We start from the raw sequence: 17,475 nt of genomic DNA, 5'->3' as shown, positions 1-17,475 counted from the left end.
GCAAAAAAGAACTCCATCAATGGGGCCCTTCGCGATTCTAGTCAGTTTTTTGTATGGAGTTTGACAATTGGAGGCTAAAATCATGTAAACACTCCATACAAATCCACACATAAAACTAGCATACAATTTTCAGTCTACACAGAAAACTTTTTTTACTGAACTTCAGTAAAACTTTACTGAATTTTTTTTAACTGTGGTTTCAGTAATCCTTTCAGTAAAAAAGAATGTTTACTGGCTCTTCTTCTTCTATTTGGCGTAACGTCCGACGCGGACATGCCGGCCTGTACAGGCTTTGGAGACTTAATTCATTACCACACAGCCGGATAGTCAATCCTTGCTACAGGGAGACGGTCCATTCTAGGTTATTGAGTCGTACGAGTTGATGACTGTACCACGGGAACCCCCGTCTTATGTTATGTGTATTTAATTTATTGATGTATAATATTTATTAAAACAGACGGACCTATTGGTCTAATCGTTTATATAATAATTTACACATACATCAGACATATACATTACACATCACGAAACCGCAATCTTTCCTTATACGCTAACGTGGACAAACAGAAATCGAATAATTCTAATGCATCGTTGAATTCCGATGACATGCGAAGCATAGGATGACCCTGACCATGGTTATTACGCGTGCGGGGCGTGCGCAGATGGAAATTGGACCGCAGTGTTCGGGAGGGAGCGAATAGGTTGACTCGACTTAAGGGTGCGGGGGAGTCGATCTCGCCGTTGAGAAGCCGGAAGAAAAAAACGCACTGCGCATTTTGACGCCGTTTGCTGAGTGTTTCGAGTCCGAGAAGCAGACACCGCTGATTGTAGGAAGGCCTAGTATGGTGAGATTGCCAAGGAAGGAGCCGGATCGCGTACCTTGTGATTTTCCTTTGCAAGGCTTCAAGTCGATTTATATCACCAACAGTAAGCGGGCACTAAACCGGAGAGCAGTACTCCAGACAAGATCATACAACGGAACAGTAGATCGATTTGATGCACACGGGATCGATGAATTCACTGCAGGTACGCATTATAACATTAAGCAGTTGGTTTCCCTTCGCAATAACGCTGTCGATATGAGGACGAAATGAAAGTTTTTCATCTAGTAACACTCCCAGGTCGCGAATACATGACGTTCGAACAATGCGAGTGATGCGAGTTTCTCATCGAGTAATTAAATGTGATAGGGCTTCGGGCTCTGCTGAAAGAAATGCACTGGCATTTATCCACACATACTTCTAGTCCGTTTCTGATGCACCAACTATCGAGATCATCAAGAACTATCTGGAGGCGTTGACAATCACTAGCATTTTTCACAGGAAGAAATATTTTCACATCGTCAGCGTACATGAGGTGTAGGCCCGCCGGTAGCACAAACGATAGATCGTTGATGTAAATGAGAAAAAGTAATGGGCCCAGATTACTTCCTTGAGGGACTCCGGACGAACTGAAAAAGGTGTGAGAGCGATGAGGTCCGATACTTATGTGATATGAGCGACCAGTTAAGTATGAGCGAAGTCAGGTAATATGGTTATCAGCGAAACCGAGTTTTTTAAGCTTTGAAAGCAGAATAACATGCGATATGCTATCGAATGCGGCCTTTAAGTCGATATATGCAGCATCAACTCCAAGTTGTCGAAACAATAACCGACAAATTCGACAAGATTAGTTGTGGAAGACCTCTTTGGTAAAAACCCGTGCTGACCCGGGCTCAAATAGTTGTGTGCCGCAGTGAGTAGCGGTTTGTACAGAAGTAGTTCAAACACCTTAGCACATGCACAGAGAGAGACTATGCCACGATAATTGCTTGCTTCAAGATGGCTGCCCTTCTTATGAATCGGAACCATTCGAGCATGTTTCTATGACGATGGATGCAACTGAGTGGCGGCAGTGTTTTAAGATGTACGCTGGAATGCTATCAGGCCCAGAGGAAGTATTGTTCGTGGCTTCAGCAAGTAAGTTACGGTCATCGACTGGAACAGTGAATGCATCAGCGAAGCGGTTCGCAAACGTGTCGCAAATATCGGACGTATCAGTACTAGTTACTCCATTGTAGCTCAGGGATGAAGGAATACCACTTATGTTGCGTCGTTTGTTCCAGAAGATCCAGAACCGCGTCGGTTTCGTAAAAAGTTGTTTCAATGCGGCGTATGTAGGAGCGGTAGAGCACACGATTTTGTCGCCGATAATTATTCAGTGCATCAAAAAAATATTCTCCTATGCAATGCTGATCTAGTTCTGTGATAATAATCGTAAGCTTTAGATTTTATTTTCTTAAGCCGTCGAGTGTTTGTATTCATAATAATGTGTTTGTATTCATATCCGTGTTTATTGAGTCATCTGGAAACCTCAAGCCTATATTACAATACAGGTAGTCCCCGAGATACACCCTAATTGACATTTTTGAGCACGAATAACCGGGAATTCGAGCGAATTCCCTTAAACTGGAGCATTAAACTTCCCTTAACCTTCACCAGTTTAAGGGAATTTAGAAAAATGTCTTTAAAATGTACTGTGATGCGGCTTTTTCGTGTTTTTCTTCTAGATTCGCTCGAAAATGATGTTTTCTATAGTTATAGTTGGTCATGTAGCCATTTTATACTTAAATACAGGGTTTACCAGCCTTATAAACAACTGTTCACTTGTTTGTTACAATAGTCGTTTTGTATAAACACCGCTGTCTACCACTTGCTCACACGTTAGATGGTGTAAGCTACCCTACCCGCAAATTTCCGTTAAATGCCTTCTAATCGCCTTGTAATCGCCGGCGAATTGAAGGCGATCAGCAGTGCATTTAGCAGTAATTAAATAATGCCTTTGAAATATGTCAATGAAAAATTTCGCTTTTAATTTGAAATTTGAAATTGCAACTGTCAAAAGAAAACCTTACAAGTGTCTTCAACACTGCACTGTTGTAGTGTTCCCAGATATGAGCGTGAGATTCGATAGCACGATTTACGTGTTATGTTCTCTTGCGTTAAGCTCTGAGCTATTTCACTTTATTAATGATGGTCTGCATTATTCGGTTGTTAAAGACCAACCCGTTGAAAGGTGTTAATATATCAAACTCATTTCGATAAATCTAATAAAATGAGAAATGAGATGCATATTTCTCGCATCCTGATAATGATGGGTGAAGATAGAGAAATTATTATGTTTTTTAAAAAGGTATTATTTTCATTTTGCTTCACAAAAAATTTGTTTATATTCATTATAGCAAGAAAATATTAATATAAAAAGAAATAAGCACAGAAAAAAGATCATAAAAAATCAGGATTTGAACACACGCTTTCTCGGTTCGGAACCAAAAGCGTTATCACTGCTCTATTTGGCAGTTACATTAGTGAGGGTGCAAAACCAGTATATATACAAGCGAAGATGGCGGCAAGCTATCTGTTCTTGTTGAATCGAAAAGTTGAAATATTTTGAAAAGAACCCGTTACAGCCTTGAACGTTTCGGTTGAAATCTTAATTCGCCTTCTAAGGCGACTAAGGCCTTAAATGCCTTCTGAATGCCTTCAAAGCCGTTTAATGCTGGTAGGGTACTCTGTCCAATTCAATAACACAATTTTCGCCTTCGATTGCACAACGGTCGGATTCGGCACGGTTTATTGTGGTTGTTGTGTAATTAACAAAATTAATGTTTTGATTTATTGAAATGTATGGTTTATACTGAATATTGCTTGAATAAAATAAACGTATTTGAAAATGTTTGGTTTTTGTAAAATTTGTCCCAACAAAACAAACTGTGCCAAATCTGACAGTTGCTAATCGAAGGCGAAAATTGTGTTATTGAATTGGACAGAGTAGCTTACACCATCTGACGTGTAAGCAAGTGGTAGACAGCGGTGTCTATACAAAACGACTATTGTTATGTCAAAACTGAAAGTGAAAGCAGCAGAAAAATAAAATGGGCATTCGAGTTTGAACAAGCAAACGGCAAGCGTTTTCCGATCTTCCGTTCTTCCGAAAATTTAATACATTACAACTCAGCAGTGTCTACTAAAGGAGACATGCTGTGTGTTTTGGAAGCAGGTGGAGTGGAGGTACCTACAACAGCTACCATAATGCAGATTAAGTAATTGTATACCGAGTATGTGGATCCTGAAAGCGGCGCTATAGCTTCCAACGATATGGTGACCCATGACGCCATTTTGGAAAACATGCGTATTCCTGAAACATCTTCTGCTGGTGCCATATCGGCTAATTTTGGCAATTCAGCGATGATATCTTATCGGGACGAGGAAAAGGTTATGAAGGTTACAGTGACGGAGGCTGCTGGTGATAAGAGCAACAACGTCACCGTTTCCAGTAATAACGTTGTAAACAACGCTGCTGCTGATAGTTTTTCTGAAAGTTTCCATGCACTGAAGAGGCGATTGGAACTACCTGAGCCGCGTGAAAAAATAAAGTAGTTGGAACAGCGACAGATACATTCATTGGGAAAGCTGTGCATCCCGACGAGTTGAGCAGAATTATTCCAGAATTCTCTGACGAACTGGGTGTAGAGAAGTGGTTAAAGACAATACAGCACTACCGAGAATCATCTGGATGGAGTGATGATGCGACGCTCATCTATGCATCCTGTCGTTTAGCGGGAGCCGCGTGTGAATGGTTTAAGGGATTCCGCACAACATTAAAATCATTTGTTGCTTTCGCTGAGGGTATAAAAAAAGCTTTCCCTGATCATCGTAATGAAGCCATCATACACAAAGAGCTGATGTCAGTTTCAAAGAAACAGACTGAATCGTATGCTGCTTATGTATACCGTGTCAATGCCTTGGGACGATCAGGCAATGTGAGTGAAGAGGCAATTATTACCTACGCCATCAGAGGGATGTCACGTGATGCACTTTACGGCAGTCTAGTCACTAAAGACTACAACAACATATACGAACTCATTGACCACATCCAGCGTTGCGACACGCACTTCCAAATGCGTCAAGCCAGTTCGCAGTGCAACCCGACTTCAAGTAGCAGTGTCGTCAGAGTCAGAGATACACCGCCTAGCCAGAACCGTTGCTTCAATTGTTCTGAATTTGGCCACCGTTCCGCTCAATGTCAACGACCTCGACGAACTCCTGGTTCCTGTTTCCATTGTGGGAAAATGGATCACAACTACCGAAACTGTCCGTTGAATCGCGAATCGATTGCCGCAGCTGCACTTTTCGAAGAATCCGAAGAAAAATCACTAGTAGCAACAATAAATGCTCATCAAGAGGTAATTGTTGCTATAGGGGATCAACCCAAATAGCCAGCTCGTACTTTATAGCTGATTTAGGGCTGTTTAACGAAAAATCGTTCCGATGTCGTACTTTGTGGCTGATTAAGAGATAGACGGTACTTTGCGGAACTATGGAGCTTTTTAACAGGCACATGGTACTCTTTGGAACTTTGCGGCTCATGATGGAACTTGAAGGCTTGTTAAGAAAGGGTACTGAACTTGGTGGAACTTTATAGCTTTTTAATGCATGGCATCGGTACAAGGTGGCTCTTGTCAAAGTGACAAAGACGGACGCCGGTAATAATCGCATTGCTGCTGCACAAGTTAGATTCGTTAATTGAAGAATGAAAATTGAGTGAAGTGATTGTGAATTATCAGTAAATTGTGTAAAATTTTGTGTAATTCATTAATACAAAGGATTTAAAAATATACACATGTGTTTAAACGAAACAAATCTTGTTGTTTATTTCATCGATGACGCTTGCTTGAAAATAAAACACAAAGAAAAATAATCCCTGGCATCGTGGCATAAGGAAGCTGCTTAGGCGCTGTTTGAAAGACCCACATAGAACTTTGATGCTGTTTATCTACTGCAAAAGGCGAATTAGAGCAGCGATCTTTAGCGTGCCAAAATGAGCTGCTTAAGCAATTCTGGCTCTTTGGGAAGGGGCTTGGAGCAGGCCAATAATTATAAATGCACTTTTTGACTCTGGCAGCCCTAAAAGTTTTGTTAACCAGGACTTGATTCCAAGATGTAACAACAGTGTACGGAAACCTACTCGGTTTAGAGGAATAGGAGGTCAATATCTAGAAACGTTAGGAAACGTTGAGCTTCGCATAACTTTTGGAAATCTCATCATCGAACATACTTTCATCATTTTGCCTAATCATTATATGAATTTACCGCTCATTTTCGGAAGAGATGCATTGCGTAAATTGAATGTTTTTCTTACAAAATTTAGATATAGATATAATAAAAATAAATTGATTGAATTGAAGAAACAACCTTTGGCAGTATTAAAATCAGCTATTTGCCAAACGCTCCAAACTCTTGATCTTTACCGGGACTCAGTCGGTGACCAAGCAAGGGAAAATCAGCTAGATCTTTCGTTATATCATTCTAATGATGTTAATACTCCACAAACTCCGACTATAGAGTCACACAATAGTCTTACTGAGGCATTTTCCGAAATGTGTGGGATTGATGTTTGCGATACTAACAATATTTCTTTGGGTGAAACTTTATCTCACGATCAAATTACGGCAATAGAATCAGCAATATAATTAAACTATCACAAATTTTCGATAAAATCATTATTCCGGATCATAGAATGAAAATTGGCCTTATGCACGATGTTCCTATTTCTACCAAACCCCAGCGATTATCTTATGCTGAAAGAAACAAGGTCAAAAGTATAGTCAGAGATCTATTAAAGAATCAAATCATTCGGCCTAGCAACTCTCCTTATGCATCTGCTCTAGTGTTAGTACGCAAAAAGAATGGTGAAAAACGTAAATGTGTGGATTATCGCCCCCATAACAAGATCTCTATACGAGACAATTACCCGCTGCCGCTCGTTGAATCATGTTTGGAACACTTAGGAAACAAAAAAAATACTTCACTCTTTTGGATTTAAAAAGCGGGTATCACCAGGTGCACATGCACCCTGATTCAATCAAATACACCGCATTTGTTACACCAGACGGCCTATACGAATATAATCGTATGCCGTTTGGATTAAAGAACGCCCCCCTGAATTTCAACGGTTAATAAATAATATTTTAAAAGAATTTGTCGATGATGGAAAAATTGTTGTATACATAGACGATATATTGATTGCTTCTATTGATTTTGAGGAACATCTTCAGTTGATTGGTACAATTTTGCGTACCTTACGAAAAAATGGCCTAAAACTCCGAATTTCAAAATGTAAATTTGCCATGAATGAACTCGACTATCTGGGGTCTAATGCCAACTCCTCTGGAATTTCTCCTTGAGACCATCACATAAAAACTATAAAAAACTACCCTATGCCACAAAATGCAAAACAAGTACAACAATGATTGGGACTATTCTCGTTTTTCCGTAAATTTGTTCCTTCATTCTCCTTCATTGCAAAACCGTTAACAAATCTATTAAAGGATAAAGTACCATTTCATTTTGATGAATCTTGTAAGAACGCTTTTGAAACTTTACGAAACAAGCTAATATCAGCTCCTGTGTTGGCCACCTACGATCCTAAACGTGAAACGGAGTTACATTGCGATGCAAGTGCTACAGCTTTTGGTTCAGTATTGTTACAAAAACAGGATGATGGTACATTTCATCCAATTTCGTATTTTTCAAAAACTGCCTCTTCCGATGAAGCAAAGCTGCAGCTGGAAACGAGCTGGAAACACTCGCAGTGATTTACGCTCTCAAGCGGTTTCACACATATGTGCACGGGATCCCTATCAAAATAGTTACTGATCGTAACTCCCTTGTCGAAACATTAAAAAATAGAAACGCTTCTGCTAAGATTGCACGATGGTCTTTATTTTTGGAGAAATACAACTATACGATACAGCATCGTCCAGGCACAGTTATGTCTCATGTCATATTGCACTGCGAATATTTTCACAGGCACAGTTATGTCTCATGTCATATTGCACTGCGAATATTTTCACACCACGTTTGGCCACCATTTTGGAAATTTATCGAACGTCATCGCGCCTTACAAGTTTACAGTTGTATACATCAGGGGCGGATTACAACACTAGTAAGCGGCCGCGTGGGGCCCCGAAATCTCGAAGGGCCACGAAAAAATGGGTCCATACCCCGCTCACTAGTAAATTTGTTTCTCAATTCTTTTTTAGTTTAGGGATTCCACTCGTGTTAATCCGTCACTAGTGTACATACATTTAGGCGTCAATTGTTTCAGCCATGTTGTCCCTGCATCCGAAACCGGGTCTGCTTTAGATGCTCTGATTGTTGTCTAGTAGTTTCAAGATGTTGTAGATGCCGAAGCCTAAATATTAATATCCGACGTCCACAAACATCTACACGATATCCGTTTTGGTCGTGGTTATGGTACATTTCGTTGATGGCACACGGTTCTAAACGAAGTTGGTTCATTTTTTGGCCATCATGGTCGACTGATAGAGCTGTCAAATTTTGTCTGCTAGCAATTAATGTACATTTCAATTTTTTTGTTCAATTGTTCAATTTCAATGTTCATGGCCGTGCAGTAACATAAATAAATTTGACGCGATACTACAACGCGTACCAGAAGTCCTGATAACTTTAATCCACTTTCTAGAGTTTTTTGCTCTTGAAGTGGTAATTTTGTCCCACTTTCTGGACTCTTGTACACTTGAATACTTTTGGTGATTAATTTCTTCCATTCTGAATCTTATGTGACGGTAATGAAAGTACCCTTAATTGAACGTCAACTTTGGGACAAAATTCTTAATTTGTGGACAAAATTCTTGGGAAATGTCGTAGCTGCTTTACGAAATACCAACATTGATTATGAAAATGCTATAAACCTGAAGGATAGAACAATTTTGTTTTATTTCACTTACCGATGCACCGGGAACGATATCGCCGAATCCTATACTGCTCAAAGAGATGAAACAAAAATAGCTTCCGTCGAGAATGTCCCAGTTTTCCCAGTCGGCAAAAAGGCGAGCTCCGAAAAATATATATCTATGTATCGTACAAACCGTATGTGGTCATCATATTGAATACCGAATATGGGGAATTAGAAGCGGCCTATTCAATGAAGTTCGATTACTTACCCTATCATTATCATAATACAGATAGTTATTGGAACGGTAACGGTATTCGTCTCGGCAGTGATTTCTTCCTCAATTTCTTCGTCTACGTTAGAGGTGGTGATGGTATTAGTGTCAAATCCATTGTCCCCAATCTCCGACTATGTTAATGAAACGTAGGCAAAAAAGTAAAGTAAAAATTGTTTTAAATTATTATTCATGTCTTTATTACCAAATGAGTCACGTTAACGTATTTATTTAATTGTTATAAGAGATTTCTTGAAATTTAGATGGTATATGATTTACTCACCGAGTAGTCTCGCTCTTCCGTACGTGCTCTTCGTCTTGCTCGCATTGCTCTCCTTCTAGCAACACCTGGACATACTCGACATAAGCAAAACTTAGCATATATCCACTTAAAAGATTTAGCCAAAATATCACCTGGAGCAAACAAGAAGTAACAAAAACCGTAAACAGAATGGCAAATATTAGAATCTTTACTTATTTTTTCAAATTGTTGTCATGTATCTTACCAATGTTGGAAAGGTAGAGCAAAAATAACGGCATACCGATTATAGTATAAAATATTGTCGCTATTTTCCCCCATTCGGTACGAGGGACTATATTGCCATATCCTTAAAAACAGGAAGAGATTTGAAATGATGTGCATTTTCTATGCAGTTTCCTACATAATTTAAATAAATACTGATTTTTTACACAAATATTTCATGAATGGTAAACCATGATATTTTACCATATGATAAAATTACGTTTAAAGTAAATGGACTACATACATATTGTACACCACGCTATTACATTGCATGTCTACAATGGAACGTCGTCGACTAAAGATATTATGGAAACAACTTGGTAATTTTGAATTATTTTAACTATATTAATAATTTAGATTTTTAATTTCATGTGAAAGCCAATTTATTATCTCTTGCTAGATGTGTATTTTCTGTACGCTTATAAAATACACAAACTGTATTATAGCGTGATCTTGTAGATATACGAAATCAAATTTGCAAAGTGAAAAGTACAAAGTAAAGTGGAACCTTTCATAACGAATGGCATTAACGAGTGATTAACATAACGAGCTAATCGGAATGTTAATACAAATACCCCTTTGACGAGCAAAATATTGCATAACGAGTAACGAATTTTTTTAAATTCATTTTTATACCACGAAAACTGTTAGCAAACTTTTTTTTTATTTTAACTACGTGTTCATAAAGGAGAAAGTTTTGATGTTTATAACCATTAATTCGTTCCAACTACCTGCTGGAGAATTTTCGAAATAAAGATTTTGGCCCTGGAACCGATAGTATTATTTTTCATACATATTGTATGGAAATTAACTATAACACATAATTAGTTTTCCGTATTACGAAAAATTATCTAAACAAATTAAGCTCATTATGCAAAGGTAAAGTGTATTTTTAGGCTCCCATTATACATGGATTTACTGTACATAGAAGACATTATTTGCATTAGATGTCTAAAAATAAATTAGAATATTCCAATAATAAAGCTTTTTATTTTCAATTACATGCAGGTGGTATTTAAGCTCGAAGCTACTGAAAAAATTGAATAAACTTTATTATGTACTATTTACCTATTGTAGTAATAACTGTTAATGAGTAAAGAAATGCTCCAGAGAAACTCCAGGGAGTTTCGCTCTCCAAGGTGATGTCGCTGCCTTGCCAGCCACGACGAGCCCAGAGCACTATTTTTTCTTGATAGGCACGTATTTCATTTCCTACTCTAAAACGAAACAGGAATACACCTTTCTGTCAGTGGTACTGTCTAGTAGATGAATATTTGAATGCGTACATGCTGTGTGTATTAATGCCACCATAACGCCATATATTGCACATGTTTCTAGTATTTACGTATTTTGTGTTATTTTACAATTTAGAATAGAATGTGAGCCCCTTTGAGGACATTGGCTCTTTTACAGGTGACGCTGTCTATCATCAACAAACACGTTTTACTCATCCGAAGAGCGCGCTCTACCTTCAATGGCTAACGTGCGTAAGATGCGAGTATCCAAAAAGGAAGACAGAAAAGAAATCGAAGGCAATGAAATAAAAAAAGTCACATTACTCACTTTTCTTCGAACACACTTTTGTTGAACACATTCACTTCACAGCAGGATATTTGCCACAATTTCATAGCAGTTTCGTTCCTTTTAAACGGTATTTGAGCAAACCTCTCCAGTGCTTCGTTGCCTTCTATCGCGATGAACATGAACGCACCTGTAATTGAAATGTACATAATAGATGAGCCCGTGTGCTGCTTCCTCATACGAAAATAGGTTTTTTCTATAAAATACTGGATTTGGTTAAATGAAGTGTAAGGAAACTGCAATATATATAAATAAATACAATATATTATTGTAATACATAATTATTAAAATTATGTGGTATAACCATTATTAACCTTGGTACTGGTATAACGGTGATACGCGTGGCTGTAGTGGCAGCTTTGTGACGGTGACGATCTGATAATCCTCTTTTTCCGTTATCTGCCGAGCAGTACAGACGTCTAGGACGAAATAGTTTTTGTTTCTTTTTTTATAATTAAGAGTTAGGATTTAGGTTATGTTAGGATAAGTTAGGTTATTTTTTGTAAATAAAAACTTAATTGGCACTGTAGACTCCATAGTGCAAAAATAGTGGCAAATAACGAATTAATCCTCGTTACGTAAGTGGTTCCCGCATTCATCATCAACAGCTATAGGATTACATCCGCTGTTCGATTTGAGGGCCCCGCGGCACACACCTGGAACCGGACCATCGGATTTTTTGTATCCAAAGCACGTGAGTACGTTTCATCTTTTCATAGTTTTATGTTCTATGTGCCCCGCTTTATAATGCATCCAACACATAGTGAATGTGTATTCGGTTAGTTTCAAGCACTAACAGATAGACTTGAAATAACTACAGTGTATTTGTGTCCATGTGAGTTTGCGATCGATTTTTTAATTTATCGTCGTAAACTATCTGTATTGATACTACCAGATAGGTCAACAGATTAAAGAAGAAGAATCGTCCTCGTTTTATTCGCGAGTGAACTTAGTGTTAGTAGTGTGCGTTGTGTGTATTGTATGAATAGCAAGAGCACGAGGCATCGGTTGCCGCTGCCTATAACAATTGTATCGACACGCATGCAGCTGAACAGTTCAGCTAACGTAAAGCCTCGAATCGAGCTTAGCGTTTTGTTCAAAAATCTGTCGGCTTCAGAAGAGAGTGCAGATTCGGAATTATCAGGAGAATATTCGAATATACTTTTACAAGACAGTTCACTCCCTAATTTAGACCAACTCAATATTAACACCTTAGAAAAGGAACCAACAGAGCAGCTAAGAATTATGAACCAAACGATAGCAGATTTGCATGAAAAAAATGCAGTTTTGTCCATCCAGCAAAGCCAACCATATATCGATGTAGCCAGTTTTTTTTCGCATCCCCGACCCTATAAAAGCATTGCCATCATTTGACGGAAATCGCAAACAATTATCCAAATGGCTCATCACTACAGAAGAAACACTTAACCTTTTCAAAGGTAGGGTTACTGATGAGGTTTTTAAGATGAACTTAACGGCAGTGATAAATAAAATCTAAGGAAAAGCTAGGGATATTCTTTGTTTAGCCGGAAGTATCAACGATTTTGAATCATTAAAAGAAATTCTTTTTGATGCATTTGGGGATCGGCAGGAATTGTCGACTTATAAATATAAATTGTGGCAAAACAAAATGGTCGACGGAATGACAATACATAAGTACTACCAAAAAACAAAAGAAATAATTCAATGCATTAAAACTATTGCAAAGCAGACCCAAGCTTATAGCTGTAATTAATCAATTTATTGACGAAGATGGATTAGCTGCTTTTATCTCAAGATTGAAAGGAATGTATTTTGGCCATATACAGGCAGCCCGCCCCAAAGACATTGAAGAGGCTTATGCTTTTCTTTGTAAATTTAAATCACACGAAAAAACAGCAGACTGCATGGTCCAGAAACCACCCAACCAACAAAAAAATAGTTTCTTTCAAAATAATAGAACCGCTACCACACAAAAAAGGCATATTGCTCAAAACCAAAACATCAATAGGGAACCTTATTCACAACTTATGGAAGTGGATAACTCAATGCGAAGCAGACTCACATTGAATAAAAAAACGATTAATAATTTTGAGGTTGCTTCTCAAGATGATAACCCTGCAAATTGTGAACAAAATTTTCACTTGAATTCGCCATCAACCAGCATAACATAAAATACTGTTCTAATTTTTTACCTTACATAAAAGTGAAGAACAGCAAAAGCAGCAGGCAAATCCGTATGCTCATAGATACAGGAGCAAATAAAAATATTATAAGGCCTGATTTTATCAGAACCACAATTAAAACAGAACAAGTGAGTATTAAAAAATATTTTATTTTTTTTTGTTAAATTATTTATTTCTGGTACTAAAATTATTCAAGAAAAAGCTATTTGTAAGCTTTTAGGCCCAAACATACCAGCACAAACTTATTACATCATGGAATTTCACGATTTTTTTGACGGCATTATAGGTACTGAATTTTTGAGTCAAACAAACACCGTCACAGATTTCAAAAACAATGTCGTAGTTATCAACGAAACAAAAATTTGGTTCGAAAAATTATTTTCCTCAAAAAAAATTTACCACCAGACAATATCAATTGAAACCGATCAAAATGGTGATTGGTGTGTTTCAACTTTTAAAAATTTATCAGAAAATATAATTATCGAACCTGGGTTATATTCCTCTATAGATAATAAAACTTTCGTTAAAGTATTATCTACCAGTAAAACAACTTCCCACATACCTTAATTGAATTTGACTGTAAATAATTTCGAAATATTAACGCCTATTCCATCGGCTTTTGAATGTTCAATGTGTTTTTTTTTTAGTTTTTTAAGTGTATTTTTGTTATAAAACCACTAAAATGTTTAATTTCTCGCAAAACATGTTAATTGATAGTTTTTCTATCGAGCCTCATCATTACTTTTACCGTTTCATGCCTAGTGTGGCTACAATATGCCTTTTTCTGAAAAATATTCAGCTAGACGAATACTTTTTGGACTGACTGTACCTGTCACCACAAACACTGATGTATCTACACCGACAAACCGACGTGACACTGCACAGTGGGCAATGGCCATACAAACGCCGGGATTAAAATCAATTCCTCATGCTATTGCAGTTTTTCTTCATTTAATAGGGTAAATGTACCAATAGTAGTGCAATTTGTAGTGTTACATATGTGTTTTAATGGATATAAAGTGTCAGGAAGGACAATTTCTGAATATTTTAACACATAGCAATTGTAATATGCTTTATCTTCGCAATCACAACCAGTTTTACCATGAAACACATCAAATTTACGAAAAAAATACATATTTATGTGACAGCTTCTTTGTACCTATAATGGTGGTATGGTTCCTATAGTCGTCGTATTGTGTTCCTATAGTGGTAGTAAACAAAGATACCTCCAAAACAATGTATAATATCAATGAAACTTAGTTTCGAAGCTGCTTTCGTATGAATAGCAAGGACTACTGCCATAATATTGATGACTTGCGTAATTTGATCGTAAAAAATGAATAAATTTGATTGATGAAACTATTGACTAAAGTACTGCTTCACACCTGTCGTCAACCCACGCCGGGAAGAGTGTGCTTGATTTGAAGTCAATTTTTCATTCAGCCAAATAAGCCTCTTTTGGCCTCTTTTTTGGTAAATTACCTACAGAAAACTCATTTATGTTGCTTATTTTAGTGAAAACAGTACGACATGTCAAAAATTTCCTCGAAAAATTCTAAAACGACCTGTATTTATTGATTTTATAACTATTACCACTATAGGAACATGCCTGTTTTGTGTACCTATAATGGCACTATGGTAAAAAACACTTAAAAATGTATTAATATGGTCAAAAGGCAAATAATTTTAGTAAAACAATAAGATTACATAACAGTTATGTTGAAAAACTAGTAATTGCGTGCTTATGTGGTCGTTTAGAACGTTAACAGAAAAATGAGTTTCGTTATGAAATCCTAAGGATTTTGGAAAAATGTTAAGACATTTCACAAAATAATGGATATTTCGGTCACTAAGTAACGGAATGGCCCCATTTAACTTTTAAATCCTTTGTAAAAGGCTAAAGAATATTTCACAATAACTTAAATAACTTAATTACTTTAAATTTGCCGTATGTACCGCATTTTAGTGCAATACCACCACTATTGGTACTAGCACCACTATAGGTACGTTTACCCTACAATTGCTCTTACTATACAGGGTAGTCCTATACTAAAATCGTCAAGACAGCGAATAAAACTTAATAATTATCGCTCACAACATTGCATTATTGCGTATCAGTTAACAGCATCAACAATAATTGTTGGGAATTAAAACGAAGGCGGAGTAAGTTTCTTACAGAAAATGAAAATTTTAAGCATTACGTGCTAAAAAACTTGTGTTTTTCATGGTTGGTTTTTGAAAAGAGCTGATTCCTATCTTACGACCATTTTAACCGTAGAGTTGGCAACCAGATTTACACACGTAAGTTGGCAACCGGCATACCCGGGTATTCCACACGTTTTGATGCAAAAAATTAACGATTTTCAAAGGTAAACAATGCTCTCTTTATTTTAATGCTGTAAGCAAGTAATGCCGACCATCTATTCTCTTCCATTTCATTTATTCATTAAATTTTTTCATTTTATTATAAAAATAACGGTTAAATCGAAATTTGGAATCGCTTGAATTTGACTCGAAAATAAGCACAATACGAAAAGAGGATAAAGAGAAACGTCATTCTCCATACAAAATGTATGGAATACCCGGGTATGCTGGTTGCCAACTTACGTGGTAAAGTTAAAAAAATTCAAAATAAAATACTTACAGGCGGTTTAAAATTACAACTTATGCACTAAAAAATCATAAATTAAAAGTTGAGAGGCTATGGAAAATTTCAGGTTAATAAAAGCAATGAATCAAAAGTTATTGCAGTTCGAAGTTGAAAAAAATACCCGGGTATCCGGTTGCCAACTTAAAGGTTAAACTATTTTTCCTCTCTTCAGCTTGGTTTTTGTCTGTTTGTTTCAAATGTCTGTTTATGACAGGTAGTTGGATACTGGTGGTGTATGGCTCATACAACAACACGTCAAAATCGCTCGCGCTATTTTCAAGAAAAAGTTTAATAATTTTCGGGGTTGCGGATGGTCGCAGCTAATTTCAACGACAAAACGTCGGAAAAATGTTGATCTTTCCTATGGTATACGACTCACGAGTGAAATCGAGTCGAATCATAAAAAAAATCACTCTTCAACATGAAAATATCCTAAAGTTCAACAGTGATGTTTGGTTTTCAATCATTTATCAACTATAAAAATAAGTTTTTGCAAAATATTCAGACATATCATCAAAGTATGACAAAAACCCTTTCCAACAACACATTTATTATCAAAATCTAACCATCATATATTAAAATATGATGGTTTATGTTCGGTCGAAAAATAGCTCTAATTTAGGACAAAAAACACAAAATTTTTACTTTGATGGCCTATATCTCAGTAAGTTTAAGATTTAAACGTGAAATATTTTGGTTTAAACTAAGTTTAAGTAACTATTTTGAGAAAATGATTATGGTGTTAACCTACGATGAAGTTGGTTTTTCGATTTTTATACAGGCGTTTGCCCAATGTGCACTGGCGTTACAAAAGTGTCCCACACGAAAGTACTGTCATTTACCAGTGAGGCGATCACTTCTGTCAAAGTAAGCTCTGTTCGCTGCTGCTTCGATGTAAACAACTTTTCTAAATACAAATTGCGAAGCAAGTGTGAGGCAAGATTTGAGAAGCACATAAAACAATACGCATTGGAATTTGCGAAGAAAAACTAAAAGGGGATTTAGCAGTTTCTTCTCTGTGTCAGTGTAGTAAGCGAATCATTATAGAGATGGCGCTAGTGTTTAACGCATTTTCATTTGAAATAAGGAGACAACTTTTGAAGGTCATTTTGTTCGAAGTGTCACGTCGGTTTGTCGGTGGTATCTATTCATATGAAAACAAACAACAACATTACTGCCACCACCAACAATACTGCAGTCTCGACGTCACCTCTTTGATCATCACAGCAGCAATAGCAACACTACTTACACACTCGCACTCTAAATCTCCGTTAAAATTTTACTATCAAAACACTCGCGGTCTGAAAACCAAACTTTCGGATCTTCGCATCTCTCTCGAAGTTGCGAATTATGATGTCGTAATACTAACTGAGACATGATTCCTTCATCTCTCTTCTGTGACCGAAAGTATACCGTCTATCGTTGTGATCGTTCAAGCGCTAACAGTACCTGCTCTCGCGGCGGTGGTGTACTCATTGCCTGTTCCGCTACGCTCTTGTCGCTGCACATTGAAGTATCCCAATGCTCGTTAGAACTTTTATGGATT

General features: G+C 37.1%; 1 protein-coding gene across 1 annotated transcript in view; it reads right to left on the bottom strand.

The window, feature by feature from the left end:
* Positions 1 to 17,475, bottom strand: part of LOC121592937 (potassium channel subfamily K member 18) — a 50,194-nt gene that overhangs the window by 8,754 nt on the left and 23,965 nt on the right. The window contains exons 2-7 of the mRNA XM_041914874.1: positions 11,097 to 11,244; positions 10,602 to 10,750; positions 9,517 to 9,618; positions 9,294 to 9,424; positions 9,008 to 9,144; positions 8,792 to 8,915 (exon numbers count right to left, since the gene is read on the bottom strand). Of these exons, the coding sequence (XP_041770808.1) occupies positions 8,792 to 8,915; positions 9,008 to 9,144; positions 9,294 to 9,424; positions 9,517 to 9,618; positions 10,602 to 10,750; positions 11,097 to 11,244 (791 nt within the window). The remainder of the gene's footprint in view (positions 1 to 8,791; positions 8,916 to 9,007; positions 9,145 to 9,293; positions 9,425 to 9,516; positions 9,619 to 10,601; positions 10,751 to 11,096; positions 11,245 to 17,475) is intronic.

Source organism: Anopheles merus, chromosome 2L (assembly GCF_017562075.2).
Source record: "Anopheles merus strain MAF chromosome 2L, AmerM5.1, whole genome shotgun sequence".
Classification (NCBI taxonomy): Eukaryota; Metazoa; Arthropoda; class Insecta; order Diptera; family Culicidae; genus Anopheles; species Anopheles merus.
Note: the sequence above shows the minus strand (reverse complement) of the source record. Positions and strands in the feature narration are given on the sequence as shown.